Source organism: Hemiscyllium ocellatum, chromosome 2, assembly GCF_020745735.1.
Source record: "Hemiscyllium ocellatum isolate sHemOce1 chromosome 2, sHemOce1.pat.X.cur, whole genome shotgun sequence".
NCBI classification, from domain to species: domain Eukaryota; kingdom Metazoa; phylum Chordata; class Chondrichthyes; order Orectolobiformes; family Hemiscylliidae; genus Hemiscyllium; species Hemiscyllium ocellatum.
Window position 1 is genome coordinate 147677809 of NC_083402.1, and position 17875 is coordinate 147695683.

At 41.3% G+C, this 17875-nt stretch overlaps 1 protein-coding gene across 1 annotated transcript in view; it reads left to right on the plus strand.

Annotated features, from left to right (window-relative positions):
* Nucleotides 1-17331, plus strand: part of glis3 (GLIS family zinc finger 3) — a 558527-nt gene extending 541196 nt beyond the window's left edge. The window contains exons 12-13 of the mRNA XM_060846791.1: nucleotides 651-833; nucleotides 17195-17331. Of these exons, the coding sequence (XP_060702774.1) occupies nucleotides 651-833; nucleotides 17195-17331 (320 nt within the window). The remainder of the gene's footprint in view (nucleotides 1-650; nucleotides 834-17194) is intronic.
* Nucleotides 17332-17875: the final 544 nt, after the last annotated feature.

Here is a 17875-nt window from a genome sequence, read left to right on the forward strand (position 1 = left end):
CGATTGGCTGTGCCAGCTGGCTTGTCTTCGATAGAGGCAGTTTTCTCCTGTAATAGGACTCAGCTGTAACCTTTAGCAAAGCAATTCACTTCCAGCAAGTGTAGCATTTAATTCATTGCAATTTTCTGTTGAACATTGAGAACAGCTGTCTTTAGTCATGTGCAAAGATGTGTTGTCCCTAAAGCTGATCAGCACTTTTTTCCATTCAGATATTTACATAGAGAGTCAATATTTTCAATATGTCATTTTGTAATTGTGTATAATAATGTAATAAAATAAATTGACTTCAATTACACTGCAGTAATTTTTCCTATTTTAGTTGAGCACTGAACAGGGCGACAAAACTGCTTTGGTTCCAAATTATTTGTGATCACTTTAGAATACACTCCAGTCAATTTAGATCATTTTAAGTTTTAATTCATTTTCCCATCACTCATACAAACTGTGGCAACACGCCAGTTTTGATATGTCCAATATTACTGCTATCTTGGCTAACCTGCTGACGTTACAGTTTACATTTCGTGTCACAGAGTTGTCCTGTTTTACACATACAGATCCTTCGGCCCAACTCCTTTTTTGTTGTACTTGGCAAAAACAACAAAAATAACAACCAGGTCGGTTTATCTAATTACTTTGTTTTCTCTTCATAGGTTACTACGGCCAACTGCAGACATTCTACCCTCCTCAGTATAGTGAAACCTCTAGGAATATAGGCCAAGCTAGTCCTCGCAATATGGTGCCTTCGTTTGAAGAATGTCTACTTCCCACAAGTGTGGGACAAGCTGGATTTGATGCCTTCCACAGAGCATTATCTGCTCATCCCAGTTTTCCAGGTGAATGTCAGTTTATTTTCACGTATGTCAAAAATACCACTGCTTCCCCCATTCATTAATGATGTGGAGGTGCTGGTGTTGGACTGGTGTGGACAGAATCAGAAGTCACACAACACCAGGTTATAGTCCAACAGGTTTATTTGAAATCACAAGTTTTTGGAGCACTGCCCCTTCGTCAGGTCTACTTGGAGCAGCGCTCTGAAAGCTTGTGATTTCAAATAAACCTGTTGGATTATAACCTGGTGTTGTGTGACTTCTGACTTTATTTCCTAATCAGCCATGAAAATACAGTCATGTAAAGATATTTTCCAGCAGCAATTCTTGAACTATCGTTATTGCTAGGACCTCATGACTGCAGTTGCACAAAAAAAGGGCCATGGTCATTCTTTTAAAAAAAAGTTTCAGTAATGATGTCTGTTGGTTTAAGCTATTGCCTCAATGGAAAAGAGGGAACATCAAGAATAACAAAGCTTACCTGTAAGAGTGGTCACAGAGAGACATTGTTAGTGAATTTTGAGTAAATTACTTGACTCCAAGGGTGGGGTAGGGTGTTCTGATATTGCAAAACTGGGTTGAAATATTTAAGTGGGAGCTTACGAAAGGAATGGGGGAAGTAAAAATTGAAACCCTTAAGCAGTGACAAAGAATGAATAAATCATCATTGGTAACAAGAATACGGTATATTCTTCGTAGCAATTTTGATTTGAAAATGCAATTTTTGTTTAGTCCCTGGTGGTTTTCAGTGTTATATTTTTAATGATGCAAGTGAAGTTCACATCATTAACAGCTGCACGAGCATTCACTTAATCACTGTAAATGGAGAAACTTTTATTTCAAAGTGTTCAAGCTGAATAACCACTTTAGCACCTGCTCTGGTATTATTCAAATCAGTCTAATGAAAATGTTGCTGTTATTTCATCCTCACACTCTGTTTACTTTACATTTTACTGTTCTCACAGAAAACAGAATGTGCCAAAGGTCATTATGTAAAGAACTAAAGATGACTGGAAGTACATTAATAACTTTGTAATATAAACAAGTGGTTCCAACTGCATTGTGAAATAGCAAAGAAACTCAAGCTGGTTGTACTTGCCTTTGGCATTTTGGGATGTCGTCTGACACTTTTTCCACAAAAAGGATTTGGAAAAGCAATTACTTTCAAATGCTAGTTTTTTTTATATAAAATAGCCCTCAGTACAGCTCCACCTCTGGAATAATAAATGTGTTAGAATTACGCAGTAAACCTGATAAAATTTCCAGCACATTTACAGTGAAATTACAATATTGATTGATTGATTGATTGTCACATGTACCGAAGTACAGTGAAGAGTTTTGTTTACGAGCAGTACAGACAGGTCACAGTCAGCAAGGACACACAGAAAAAAACTAAGACAGAGGCACGTGGGTTACATCATACAGGACACGTGTGATCAACATAATTTGAGGGTAGAGAGGTCCATTCATCAGTCTAACAATAGCTGGGAAGAGGCTGTTCCTGAACCTGTTGGTGCATGTGTTTAAGCTTCTGTATCTCCTGCCTGATGGAAGAGGTTGTAGGAGATCGCCATCGGGTGTGATGGGACTTTAACGATGTTGGCAGCCTTTCCATGGCAGCGAGCTGTGTAAATGGAGTCCATGGATGGGAGGCTGGCTTCTGTGATGGTCTGGGTTGTGCACACAATCATCTGTAGTTTCTTACCATCCTGGGCAGAGCAGTTACCATAGCAGGCCATTATGCACCCGGATAGTATGCTTTCAATGATGCATCTGTCAAAGTTGATGCCAAATGTCCTGAGCAGCCTGGTAAAGACGAGGCATTGTTGTGTCTTCTTGACCATCGCAACCATGTGGAAAGTTCAGAAGAGGTTGTCAGTTATTATCACTCCAAGGAACTTGATGCTCTCAACCCTCTCAACCTCAACTCCAAATTGATATAGATGAGGGTGCGTTCTCCTCCTTTCTTTCTGAAATCAATGATCAGTTCTTTAGTTTTGCCAACATTGAGAGAAAGGTTGTTCTCACTGCACTATGACACTAAGCCCTGTATCTCCCTTCTATATTCTGACTCATCGTTGTTAGGTATCCATCCTACAACAGTGGTGTCATCAGCAAACTTGGAAATGGCATTCATTCAGAATTTGACTGCACAGTCATGGAATGGGAATGGGTAGAAGTGTTTTCCTATAAGTTTCAGGAAGAAAACAAACACTGGTATATCTATTAATGACTGGGTACTGAGATAGTTTGCTCCAGAAATAGGAACAGGAAAGGCATTTCAAACTGGCCATTCATTTGTATTCCGGCTAGGGGGTCAGTTAGCTTAGTTGGCTGGAAGGCCAGTTTGTAGACACAGAGTGACACTGACACAGCGAGGGTTCAATTCCTGCATCAGCTGAGGTTGCCATGAAGGACTCTCTTCCTCAATCTCTCCCCTTACCTGAGGCACAGTGATCTCAGGTTGAACCACCATCCATTGTCTCGCTATAGAGAGAGCATTGCTATGGTCCAGCAGGATTACCACGATTTTGCCTTTCCTGTGGTATGGCTGATCTGTGACCAGCCTCCATTTGCTATTTGACCAGATCCCTTCACATCTCTGGTTAACCAACTGCAAATTTAAATTTGTCATTGATCTTGCATCAATTCAGTCTGTTCCAAATCTTTACCATACTTTCAGTGACATGTCTCCCCCTGAAGGAGACAGTGAGGTCCGTAGATGCTCGAGATCAGAGTTGAGAGAGTGGTGCTGGAAAAGCACAGCAGGTCAGGCAGCATCCGAGGAGCAGGAGCCTGAAGGTCACTACTGAAAACTGTGTTAAATATTTTGACTATACCCTTAGTCTGAGCCTCCCCAACTAGTGAATGTGGTTTCTCTCTGCCTCACCAGTCTGTTCCCCTCCCAGGGGACAGTCTGTTCCAGTCTGTAAGAGCTTGAAAACTTATTTCAAATGAATCAACACCTTTTAACCTTCAGGGAATATGACTTTAGTTTGTTGTAATTTCACCCATGAAGTCCCAAGCTGCCAGCTAATGCCTTTCCCCATGGTCAGGGAGGGTATTTAATCACTGTGCTACTCCAACCCAAGCAAAGCCTTTCAATGGGTAACATTTGGATAAAGCAGAAAGTGAGAGATGCCAATACAGTGCCTGACTGAGAGACCTGGCACGGGGGGAGGATGTACTAAAAACCACCCTCCTCCCCCTGCTGCCCAGCCCCCAGCCCCACAATGTTCCAAACCTTCACCCTTTCCTGGGTATCCTCCTCACCCCGCTCACCCCCGTTACACTCAGATCCCTCCTTAACCACAGCTCTCTGCTGTGTGTAGCACTAACACTGTCATCCCAGTGGGGGAAAGCAAGGACAGCGGGGCTGCCAGATCTGATTGTCTGGGACCTCTTGGTGTCTGCACCACCACTGGAGAGAGAATTCTCCTTAGCCCTCAACCCCACCAGCCCCTCCCTCCCCTAGCTGCTCGGCAGGAAGACCCCTTTTCATAAGAACTAGGAGCAGGAGTAGGCCATCTGGCCCATCGAGCCTGTTTCATCGTTTAATTAGAACTTGGCTGCTCTTTATGTGGACTCAGTTCCACTGATCCACCTGCTCACCATAACTCTTAATCATTTACCATTTTTGAGAGTTACCTGCCAGTCTGGATGGTGATGTACACTGATGCTGAAACAGTCAGTCTATGTTGGACACCCCAGGATTGTAACAGCAAGGCTGGGCACAGACAGAGAACTTGGTGTGTCTGGGAGAGCTTGATGGAGGGGAGAATGGATGAGGGGAGTGCGGGGGGGGATTTGGGGTGAGTTGGGGGAGAGGAGCATTTGGGAGGAGAATGTGGGTGAGGGGAGCGTAGGGGAGGACAGCTTGGCAAGAGTTTGGGGCAGGGATGTCCAATCTGAAAAGGGGCTTGTACTTGATCAGTACCTGAGCTGGATGATCTGCGGAGTTACTTCCCCAGCCCTGACCTCCTCCCATTGACCATAAAGAATTAGCCACTCCAGGTCCAAGGTCGCTGTAACCCCAGTCTGCCCTCAGCCCCGTTCCCCGTGCTGTAAAATTACTAATCGGTTGGAGGTTGGTGCAAAGTAGTCGGATATCCACCTGCAGAATTCCTTACCCACCCCCAACCACACACCTCCATACACCCCTTGGTGAGGCACTCTGATATTCTTTAGCAAGTGTACTCTTACTAGAGTTTTGTATAACTGAAATTGACTCCAACCTCCTCGTCCTCCAATCCTCTAGATACAAAGATCAAAATTTGATCAGTATTTTTGATTAATTTCTATTCTTGTTCATGACATTTAATGATCTACAAAGCTGGACTCAACCCCTCGCCCTCCTTCCAATCTCCTTTCATTTTAGAATGTGGCTTGCCTGGGTTCCACTTCAGTCCAAAGGAAGTCACGTCGTACATTGCAATCTATTTGACACAGTTCTGACTCTGTATTCCTTACCATCTCACATCCATTGTGTTACAAAGTCTCTGGACCTGAGAGATATAAAGAAATGACACAGGGACTCAGGCATGTCTTAAAACAGGAAGTGGCAAGGACAAATATTTAGCAAACTCAGAAGCAGAAAGAAACAGAGTAATTTGAATTAAGGTAAAGGGCTCCCAGATTAGGGATAATTATAATTTAAGTCAAGAAAAGTGGCCTACAGGTATTTAAAATCTGAGGATTAGCTTTAGTTTGTAATACAAAAAATTAGTTTGCACTGACTACATTTGATGACGAATTCTTTTATTCATTCCCTTGCTCTGACATCAACCAGTTAAAATTGACTTTGGCCTTATTAGCTACATATGCGGCAGGTAAATAGGAAATTGATTGCGTTATCCAATTCATCATTCAGCAGAAATGTGCTTTTTTATGCTATAGTACTAGTAGACACGAGAGAATATGATTCAACTCCTGCAAAAAGGAGTGCTTAAGAAATGTCACTGAACACTAGCATTGGGTTCAAGATCTTTTAATCAAGCTGTTCAGAGACATTGTTACCCCTATGTTGAGAAATACAGTATTGGGTAAAGAGCAAACTGCAGATACTAAAGTCTCAGAATGGCTGAAACCCTAAAGGGGTATAGAATGTGCAAGGAGGAAGTTAAAAAGGAGATTAGGAGAGAGAAATGGGGACATGGAAAGGGGACTGGCAGGCAAAACAAAGGAAAATCCTTCATTGTTTTACAAATGCATTCAGGGTGAAAGGATATTGAGGGAATGGGCTCATTAAAGATCAAAGTCACATGATACCAGGTTATTGTCCAACAGGTTTATTTAAAAAGAGACTTCACTTGTCGAAGGAGCAGCGCTTTAAAATCTTGTGATTTAAAATAAACCTGTTGGACTATAATCTGGTGTTGTGTGACTTCTGTCCTTGTCCAGCCTAGTCCAACAACAGTACTTCCACATTAAAGATCACAGTGGGACTTTGTGCTTGGAGCCAGAGGATGTAGTGAGGGTTTGTATCAGTATTCACTTGTGGGAGAGATATAGAAATCAGGGAGAACAATTGTGATGTACTTAAGGAGATTAACATAGACAGAGAGGAGGTTCTTAGTGGTCTGGCAGGCTTAAAAGTAGGTAGATCTCCAGAACCAGATGAAATGTATCCCAGATTGTTTAGTGAGACAACAAATTGTGAAACAGCAAAGACAATGGTTATAATGTTCAATTCCTCATTTGTCACAGAGGTGCTGGAGGACTGGAGCACAGCTAATGTGGTACCATTATTCAAGAAGGGAGCAAGGGATAAATCAGGCAACTACAAGTTAGTCAGTCTAACCTCAGTGGTGGGGAAACAATTGGAAGTAATTCTGAAGGAGAGGATTTGGGGAGGCAGGGATTAATGAAGAACAGTCGACATAGTTTTGTTCAGGGGAGTTCATGTCTGACCAACTTGAATTCTTTGAAGAGGTGACCAAATGTGTAGATTTGAACAATGCTTTTGATGTCATCTACCTGGACTTCAGCAAGGCTCTTCAAATGGCCATCCATGGGAGACTGATAGCAAAAGTAAGACCCCATGGGATCCAAGGAAATTTAGCAAATTGAAAGCAGAGGGTGATGATGAGGGGCAGTTTTTCTGACTGGAAGTCTGTGTACAGTGAGGTCCCACACAGATCAATGTTGGGGCCCTTGATGTTTGTGGTTTATATAAATGATTTAGACTTGGATGTAGAAGGGTTTATCAGTAAGTTTTGGATGATACAAAAATGGATGAGATGGTAAGTAGTGAGGAAGATAGCCTTAGATTACAGGAGGATATCGGCAGGCTGGTCAGATGGGCTGATCCGTGGCCAATGGGATTTTATCCAAATAAGTGTGAGGTGATGCCCTTGGGCAGGACAAGCAGGATCAAGGAGTGGTAGGACCCTGGGAAACATGAAAAATCAGAAGGACATTGGTTTGTATGTCCACCAGTCCCTGAAGATATCAGGGCAGGGGATAAAGTGATTAAGAAGGTACATGATATACTTGCCTTTATTGACCGAGGCAGATAATTCAAGAGCAGGGAGATTATGCTGGAACTGTATAAAATCTTGGTCAGGCCACAGCTGGAGTGTTGCATGCAGTTCTGGAATCCACATTATAGGAGGGATGTGATAACACTGGATAATGTGCAGAAGGAGATTTACCAGAATGTTGTCTGGGCTGGAGAGTTTCACTTATGAGGAAAGATCAGACAGACTGGGGTTTTTACCTTGGAGAAGAGGAGATTGAGAGGAAACGTGATTGAGCTGTATAGAATAATGAGGCACACAGATAGGGGAGACAGGAAGAAACATTCCCCCTTGATGAAGGCATCAATAACCAAGGGCATAGAGTTAAGATAAGGGAGTGAGAGGTTTAGAGGTGATGTGAGGAAATTACTTCTCACCCAGAGGGTAGTGAGAATCTGAAATGAACTGTCTGTAAGGGGGTAGAGGCAGAAACACTCATCACATTTAAGAAGGATTCAGGTGTACACTTGCAATGCTAAGACATGCAAAGCTAAAAGCAAAGTGCTGGAAAATAGCATTAGAAGAGTGAGGTGGTTGTTTTTGACCAGAGTGGAGATGATGGGTTGTAGACCTCAATGACCTCTGGAACACATTGGACTTTACCCAAGTCTTCTGGCTCAGAAGTAAGATGATCATAGGGCCCTACCGGCATTCAGTTAAGACTTGTTCCTAAGCTCAGAATAACCATGTTGCATCTCATTTGCTGAATCACATCCAATTTAATCCCACTGTATAGAATTCCAGTCCATTTAATAAATTACGCCATATACATTTTTGGACAAAATTATTTAATATGCTCCATTATTCATCTTTACTTTTATGTTCATCACCACAAAAGCTAAACAACTGTGATATTCTACCATAAGATGCCAGTATATTTCAGAAATCTAATCCCTGTGTTGAATGTAATTTATTAATCATATTCTGTTTTGTTTAGGCTCAAGTGCTGTAAGATTAAATGGATTGTGGTACAAAGGTTTGCCAAGTGGTTATTTTTTTATCTGAACTAGATAAAAATTCCAATGAAGCATATTCCTGACTCAAGCAGAACATTTCTTGGCAAACTAGTTACACATTTATCAGTATTCAATTGTACCAGAACAAGACTTAAAATTGGAGATAGGCCAGTCATTTTTTTTTCAGTTGTAACTTCTAGTCACATTGAAATACCAGTACTATATACATAATCTTTTTCTAAATCAGTTAAGTAATTAATTACCCTATGCACATCAACAATGTACTCTTTGATAAGCCTTTGCTCTGCATGGTTGGTTTCTTGCACTGTTTGGTCATTTAGGATTCCATTTGCCACTATAATAACCTACAGTCAGAGGCACTTCTGCATGTATTCAGGCTGTCTGTCCTGTATTTGATGCATTTTCAATTCCTGTGTTGCCATGCACCTGCACACCTCAGAGGGTAGACTACAAGTGAGAATGCAAAGTGTAAGTAATTAGTAACTCTCACTTGCTGAATTTAAACAGCAACAACAATTATTTATTGCATTTTTAATGCAGTTAGTTCTTCTATAGTGTTATGGTTACATTCCTGTGCAGCCCCGCATTATAGAAAAATTGCGCTTTAGAAACAGCACTTACAGTGTTGGCGATGTAACCACATTACAGCCAACACACAGTTTAAAAGTGCGTGCTTCAGTAACAGTGTCCCCAGTTCAGCAATTGCATTACAGTGAATTCACATTAATAAAACGGGTGTTATCACAGCACGACCTGTACAATAGATTGCCTCAAAGTGCCCAGAGAGGTATTATAGAATTAAGCTTGACACACAGATGCATAAGGAGGTATTAGAGTCGATGACCAAAAGCTTGGACAAGGAAGTAATGTTGAAGGAAGGAAGCAAGAGAGAGACTTTCTGGAGAAGAATTTCAGAACTTCAGGACCAAACACCCAAAGACATGACCATAAGGAAACAATGATAAAAAGGTCAAAATTGGAGGTATGCGGATATTTGGGCAGTTGTAGTCTTGAAAAGTGTGGTACTGGAAAAGCGCAGCAGGCCAGGCAGCATCCGAGGAGCAGGGGAATCGACGTTTCGGGCATAAGCCCTTCCTCAGGAATGCTCAAGCTTATGCCCAAAATGTCGATTCTCCTGCTCCTCGGATGCTGCCTGGCCTGCTGTGCTTTTCCAGCAACACACGTTTCAACTCTGGTCTCCAGCATCTGCAGTCCTCATTTTCTCCCAGTTATAATCTTGCAGAAAATAGAAAAGACAAGGCAATGGAGGGACTTGAACACAGGAAAGAGAATTTTCAAATTGTTTAATCAAACTATGTGGGGGTAGCGCAGATTTAAAACAGAGATGAGGAGGAAAAGGTCATGACTCTGTGGAGTTTACTCCCCCAGGGTGCGTGGATGCTGGAACATTGAGTAAATGTATGGAAGGGATAGACTGATTTTGAACGAGCAATGGCTTGAAGGGTTACAGGGAAAGTGGAGTTGAGGCCGAGAAGAGATTAGCCAGGATCATATTAAATTGCAAACGGATTCGAGGGCCGAATGGCCTGCTGCTGTACTAGTTCTTATGATCCCACATCCTACCCTAGCATTCCTTTTTGTGATACATAAGCATTTATCTCAAGTCAACTGTCCTTGAAGATGTCATAGAAGGCTTGAATATTAACATCTTTATTAAGTTTCCACAGAATAAGGGAGATTTAATGCTGATTTATCATTTGGCTTATTGGACTCAAATATATCCTATAAAAGTAATAGGAACCTATATAATTTATATAATCTTTGAGCATGTGTTCCAAAAAACCTGTAAATATTTTATTGATCCTTTGGGACAATATAATAATGCCCTATGGAATTCTTACATTTTTATATTCATGAAAATAAATATAAAGCTCAATGGTTTACTACTGGCTGAGACTCATTGGGGTGAATCTCCAGCAACCCTTTATCATTTAAAAATCTATTTCAGGAAAAAAAGCTACAAAATTGAAAAATAAACTGATTTCAGCTGTCAATGGTTCATTTCCCAACTACAGCTCGCCATAGTTACAGCTGAAAATAAGAATCACTATCCATGGGGTTTCACAAAAGTCATGTACCTGAGCCTTGGGTGCTGTGGATGTTTACTTGCTATGATTAACTTCTAAGCTTTGGAGAATGCACCTCAATTCTATGATTCTAAGAGTGAAAGTGTTCGTTCTCTGGTTGAGCAACAGTGCTCAGAGTCAGAAGTCACATGACACCAGGTTATAGTTCTACAGGTTTATTTGAAATGACAAGCTTTCAGAGCGCTGCCTCTCTGTCAGGTGAAGTCACTCCAAAAGATTTCAAATAAACCAATTGGACTATAACCTGGTGTCATGTGACTTCTAACCTTGTCCAGCCAGCACCTCCAAATCAATGCTCAGAATATAACACCATGATTCAAATCACATGGCAAGGAACAGTTGGGTGAGACAGTGTTAACTCCTGTGAACGAATTCTCTGATACATGTGTCTGGGTGTGAGAACGTAGACATGAATAGAGGCAGTTATTTGACCCATTGTGTATATGCATGTACTTTAAGGTAGGTTGTGCAGGGATCAGTGCGATTAGTATTCATAAAGTACTCTGATGCTCACTTCAACATTGGAGAGAGGTTCAGTCAATGGTAACTAAATGGAGATTATTTTTCAAGGTACTAACTGTCAGAGATTCAGTAGAAGGGTAATACTTCAATGTAATACTTTACCAATGGGAGAAAGTGAGGACTGCAGATGCTGGAGATTAGAGTAGAGAGTGTGGTGCTGGAAAAGCACAGCAGGTCAGGCAGCATCCGAGGAGCAGGAGAGTCGGCCTTTCTGGCAAAAGCCCTTCATCAGGAATCAATACTTACCAATGACATGTTGACATGCCGATGAATCAGCGTTTTAACTGATAGTCAATATAACAAAACAAAACTGCAAATGCCAAACATCTGAAGCAAAAAACAGAAATTGATGAAGAAACTCAGCAGGTCTAAAGAAACATCAGTAGATTTAAAATGTTAACTCTGCTTTCTCTCCACGGATGCTGCCAGATTGTGTTATCAGTGTTTCACTTTCTTTCACTGAAATTGGTGGCTGTCAATATGAACCATTCAGATTCAATGTCAAGGAACCAAAAGAGGCAATTAGAAAGACTACACACTTTTCTTTAGATTAGATTCCTTACAATGTGGAAACACGCCCTTCAGCTCAAACCAATCCTCCAAAGAGTAACCCACCCAGAACCATTTCCCTCCTAACAGTAACACTACTGGGCAACTTAGCATGGCCAATTCACCTGACCTGCACATCTTTGGATTGTGAGAGGAAACTGGAGCACTCAGAGGAAACCCACGCAGAACGTACAAACTCCACACAGACAGTCACACGAGGCTAGAATCGAACCTAGGACCATGCTGCTGTGAGGTAGTAGTGCTAACCACTGAGCCACTGTGCTGCCCTAATCCTATTGTAACTCAGATAGACGTGTGTAAAATAGACACCAACCAAAGCACCAAGTATCAGAATGGGTGACCAATAGGTTGACCTAATCAGGTCCAACCAGCTGTTGATGCAGGAATTGTGGGCGGCACGGTGGCACAGTGGTTAGCACTGCTGCCTCACAGCGCCTGTAGACCCGGGTTCAATTCCCGACTCAGGCGACTGACTGTGTGGAGTTTGCACGTTCTCCCCGTGTCTGCGTGGGTTTCCTCCGGGTGCTCCGGTTTCCTCCCACAGTCACAAAGATGTGCGGGTCAGGTGAATTGGCCATGCTAAATTGCCCGTAGTGTTAGGCAAGGGGTAAATGTAGGGGAATGGGTGGGTTGCGCTTCGGCGGGTCGGTGTGGACTTGTTGGGCCGAAGGGCCTGTTTCCACACTGTAAGTCTAATCTAAGTCTAATCTAATCTAAAAGGTTAACCTCAAAAGGGTCAAAGGAGAGTAAAAGATTGAGTTGTAGAAACTGAGCAGTAGGTTTCTGGGTAATATGACTAAACTGGCTGAAGACTACATGTCTGTCATGGACACAAGTCCTTGTGACATATATGTGATATCTTACTTCAGTATATTTTCCATATTATCGCAATCAGTGAATTCTGTTTCATATAGGCTCCAGTGGGAATATGGAATGGCATACTTCATCTCATGGAAACTGCTCTGCAAATTCTGGACTGGTCAAACCATGCCATAGGAAAACCAATATGTGAGAAAAAGACATTTGAAAATGTGTACACTGGACAGTTACATAGAAAATGACCTTTAACACAGATGAATGTGAGTTGATGCACTTTGATTGGAAAAAAACAGAAGCTGTTCTGTGAGTGCAGACCCCACTGGGCATAAATAGTACATTGTAAGTGGAGTTAGAGTGGAAGAAGCAACTGAGATAGAGAGTAAATAAAATTAAGGGAATAGTCTGCAAAAAATGTTATAGTAATGTTAGACCCTGGTGTATCTCAGATTATCATGTATATTGGTAGCTACTATTAACATACAATAAATAGAGTTCTCAAGACATCTCAGCCTGAAGACAGTTTTTGATTTGGCCTGTTCCTCCCCCAATCTGTCCTGAACCCAAATTCTTAAATGTTGGCACAAAACCATACGACAAAAGAGAACCACCAACAATATGTTCCTTGAAAGCAGAGCTGCAGGTCAATAGGATAGTGAAGAAGGCATTTTGTATGGTTTCCTTTATTGGTCAGTGCACTGAGTACAAGAGTAGGGAGGTCATGTTGCAGTTGTACATGACATTGGTTAGGCTGCTATTGTAACAATAGAATACCCAATCCTTCCATTGGAAGGATATTATAAAACTTGAAAGGGTTCAGAAAGGATTTACAAGGATGTTGCCAGGGTTGGAGGATTTGAGCTACAGGGAGAGGCTGATTAGGCTGGGGTTGTTTTCCCTGGAGCACCAGAGACTGAGAGGTGACCTTATAGAGGTTTATAAAATCATGAGGGGCATGGATAGGGTAAATAGACGAGGTGGGAGAATCCAGAACTAGAGGACATAGGTTTAAGTTGTGACAGGAGACATTTAAAAGGAATATAAGGGGCAACTTTTTCACATAGAGGATGGTGTACATATGGAATGAGCTGCCAGAGGAAGTGGTGGAGGCTGGTACAATTACAGCATTTGAAAGGATAGGCACATGAATGGAAAGTGTTTAGAGGGATATGAGCCAAAGGCTGGCAAATGAGACTAGATTAATTTAGGATATCTGGTCAGCATGGATGAGTTAGACCAAATGGTCTACTTCCATGTTGTAGATCTCTACGACTCTATGACTCGATGATTATAAAGTAACAGAAACAGAGAAGAAGAAGAAAAGAGTCTGGGCTATCATGTGTATAAATCATTAAAAGCAACATCAGAAATTAGCAAAGCAATTGAAAATGTTTGAAAACATGATATTTGCTTTTAAGAGGTATTCAATTCCGAAGGAGTAAAGTATGATATATTTGCATAGGCCTATGGTCAGCCACATTTAGAAAATTGTGCACAGCTCTGGCATCCATACTATAAAAAGGGCATGGAAGCCATGGTGAACACACATCACAGTATTTGATATAACTAAAGCCAAGAGATTACATTCAGAAACTTCCCTGGATGAAATGGGTATTGGTGAGAAATTTGGATGAATCGCTTGAGATCAGCAATGAGGAGCTTCATACTGTCAAGTACAAAAGGACTCAGTTTCCAACCAGCTGTTGAACATTGAGATGGGATTCTCACCAGTGTTTTTTCAATAAAATGAGATGGTCTGATAGATCTCTTCTTTCTTTGACAGATAACAACATTCTTAGTTTCCAAACTGCTGTTTGTTATCTAAGCTATTGTCCAGTTCTAACTGAGAACATTCACCCTCGGCATTAAGTTGTCTTTTTTGTTTTTCCAGTGCTGACTGACCTGTTTTATACTTTAACCACTTTCTGTTTCATTTCAGATTGTCACCATTTTCAGTATTTTTTTTGAAAAAGTTCTTATTACCAAAATTATGAATGGATTGGACAGCATGGATGAGGAGAGAATGTTTTTGTTTGTGGGTGGTTCAAAGCTAAGGGTGCTAAATTCAAAATAGGATATAGGAAATAATAAATAACTCTAAATGTGAAATAAGGAGGAATTGCTTTACTTTGAGAATGACCAAGTTGGAATGTGAAACTTGCAAACACAGAAAGTGATTGAAGCAAAGATCTTACCATAGAAACCCTACAGTGTGGAAAGAGACCATTCTGCCCATCGCATCCACATCAACCCTCCGAACAGAATCCCACCCAGACACACCCCCAATACCATGGCCAATTCACCTGACCTGCACATCTTTGGATTGTGGGAGGAAACCAGAGCACTCAGAGGAGACCCACGCAGACACGGGGAGACTGTGCAAGCTCCACACAGTCACCTGAGGCTGGACTAACACCTGAGTCCCTAGTGCTGTGATGCAGCAGGGCTAACCACTGAGCCACTGTGCTACCTTCTTAGAACAGAAAAATAAATTATTTCACTCATAAAGCTATTTTCCTGACCAGTGGTTACCTCACAGCATTTTGGAGACAATTAAATACTTTCTGAAGTGGAGTTACTGTGGTAATTTAGGAAATGCAGCTGCAAATTTGATCTCAGCTGGTTCTCAGAAGTAGTAATGTGCTAATCTGTGTTGTATGATGTTGATTGAGAGATGAATATTGACCTGCTCAGTGGAATAAATCTCCTGCTCTTCTTCAAAATAGTGCCATGGGATATTTCACATCAATCCAACCAGACAGATGGTAGCTGAGTTCAACATTTCATTTGAAAGACTCTGGGTGAATTCAAAAGGAAATTAGACATGTGCGTGTGAGAAAGGGATATTAAAAGATATGCTGAAAAGCTCAGATGAGGGCAATGAAATGGAAGGAGACTTGTATGGAGTATTACAGCAGAATTGGCTTTTTGGATAAATGACCTGTTTCTGTGCTGTGTATTGTATGTAACAATAACCAAAAACGCTACGACGGGCAGCAATATTCTTAGTTTCCGAGCTGCTGTTTGTTATCCAAGCTATTCTCCCGTTCTAACTGAGGACATTCACCCGAGGCACTAAATTATCTTTTTCTCAGGTCAGTGCTGACTGACCTGTTACATACGTTAAGCACTTTCTGCTTTATTTAATATTGTCACTATTTTCAGTGCTTTTTGTTTAATTTTCTTATTACCACCATGCTAGTTAGAAATTAAGAATTGTTTCACAGTTCTGTGCCTTACAGATTTATACTAGGTTGCTAGAAACTAGCAGAGCATTTATGTGCACCAAATGTAATTGCAGATTCTTGTATTTAATTGGAAAGATTGCTGTGCTCAATGTGGTGCCAGTATCACTGACCACACAGAATCAGGCAGTTTTGATGACCATAAGTGCCAGAATACCCATGGTCAAGGCAGGATTCCTGATGAAGGGCTTATGCCCGACATGTTGACTCTCTCGCTCCTCAGGTGCTGCCTGACCTGCTGTGCTTTTCCAGCATCACACTTTTTGACTCTGATCGCCAGCATTTTTAGTCCTCACTTTCTCCGAGGGCAGGATCATCTGAACATAGCAGGAGGAATGTCGCCTGCTCACCTGAGGTGGAGGATGTGGAATGGATGTAGTTGGGGGATGCAAGAAAAATAGTACTGCCTGTAAACAAGACCAGCAAGGAATATCTTTTGTATTGCAACTCAAAACATACCTTTATATATTTATTGCAGCTTGAAGCAGTAAAACTTGATACTGGGTTTCGGTTTAACCACAGATGTAATCAATGTGCTGAGGTTGTTACAGAACAGTGGTGAACAGGATGCTAGAGCCATAGTTCCAATATTGCATTTCCACCTCCTTCACCTCACAATGGGAGCCTTGGAGATTAGATGGTATCAGGGTGCAGAGCAGGGGCTGGATTTTCATCTTCAAAGCAGGGGTTCTGAATTGGGCCAATCACTGATGACACAAGGAATACCTCCCAGTCTGCACTGTCGACAATTTACGTGGTGTGCTGGCATGTGCCATCTGAGGTCAATGCTGTCTCCTTCAGAAAAAGACCTGAGATGGAAATAAAAGTGGTTAACTTGAAGATGTACCATCTTTTCTTGGGACCTAGCTCTGTTTTGTAAATGAGTGTAAAACCCTAACTATTATTTTCTTACCTCTATCACAGCCCAGCACACTGCCCTATTCTCCACATCTCATCACCCATCCCATATCCCATCAGTCTCTCTTATCCATTCATCTTGTAGCTGCTATCTTCTGAATTCTTTTTCCCTAGAATGGTAGGGAAGTCTTTGAAACCCTCATAAAACTTCAAAGTAAATGATCAGTCATTCAAAAACAACTTTTCAAAAGCATTATGCTATTAAGGAGTCATAAACATGTCAAAATAAATTCTGAATTCCCTCCCAACTGTATTATCAATCCCCACTGAGCTGAATCTATTTTCAGGTTTGAAACTCAGCTGAGTATTCAGAACGAGATTCCATTGCACAACAGTTTCAACAAAATGTCAAGAGCTGAATATATTAAAGCCTTTGAAATAATTCAGATATATCAGGTATCTGTTCAGGCTTTGAAACAGGGAAACAGATATCTGAGCTGTTAATCAATAAAAAGATTATATCACAGGGGACAATTGAGAATAATCAAATCTGAATCTAATCTGACATTAGATGAATGTATGAAAATCCAACCCTTTGTGTTTTGGGGCCCATCGACATTTTGAATCTTACCAGTCCTCCTGGCTAATACCTATACTGGGATTAACTTGCAGCCGAAAATTCTTCGTCTGCTTTGGAGTTAGCATGCTCTTATTCAATGCAAACTATTGACAATTTTCTTCTTAAATTTACAGCTTACGACTTTCAAGCAACTTCCCCTGGGATTTTTGGTGACTCTGTACGCAATTGTCCTGAGGACAGTAGTTTTCTCCAGATTAATGCAATCGACCGTTGTCCCAGCCAGCTGTCTTCCATTTACACGGAGGGTTGAGCATGGAGAAAGGAACAATGTGGGGGATGGCTACACATGTGCTTCTTCGTTTTGATTTGAACCAATTCTTATAACTTTAATACGGAATGAGGCTTTTCTGGTGAATTCAGACTCTGCATCCTTACCTCTCCCAGTTGAGAGAAGCACAATGTTCACCTTTAGTTTCTGTTTGCACATAAAGCCAGTGTCTGAGGGAAGCAAAAACATGAATCCCAAAAGCTATGTGTATTATGTCATTGAAGTGAAATATCCAAGGAATCAAGGTACTGTCAATCCAGCCTTAGACACACTACTCCAGGAAATAAAAAGGGAATCAGGTTTTACCTGGGATGTTCATATTTTGCTTTAAAGAACCCTTGTTTCTCTTTAACTGATCTGGTAATGTTCTTTCCTCAAATTTGAAAATAATAAAAGATGAGATTTCACATTTTATAAAATTGTGCTTCCAAAGCTAAGGCCATGTGCAATGGGAGCTTTGTCCAATTGGCATCCTGACCACCCAGTTGTCTTCATAGTGGACACTGGAGAAATAGATGGGACCAAT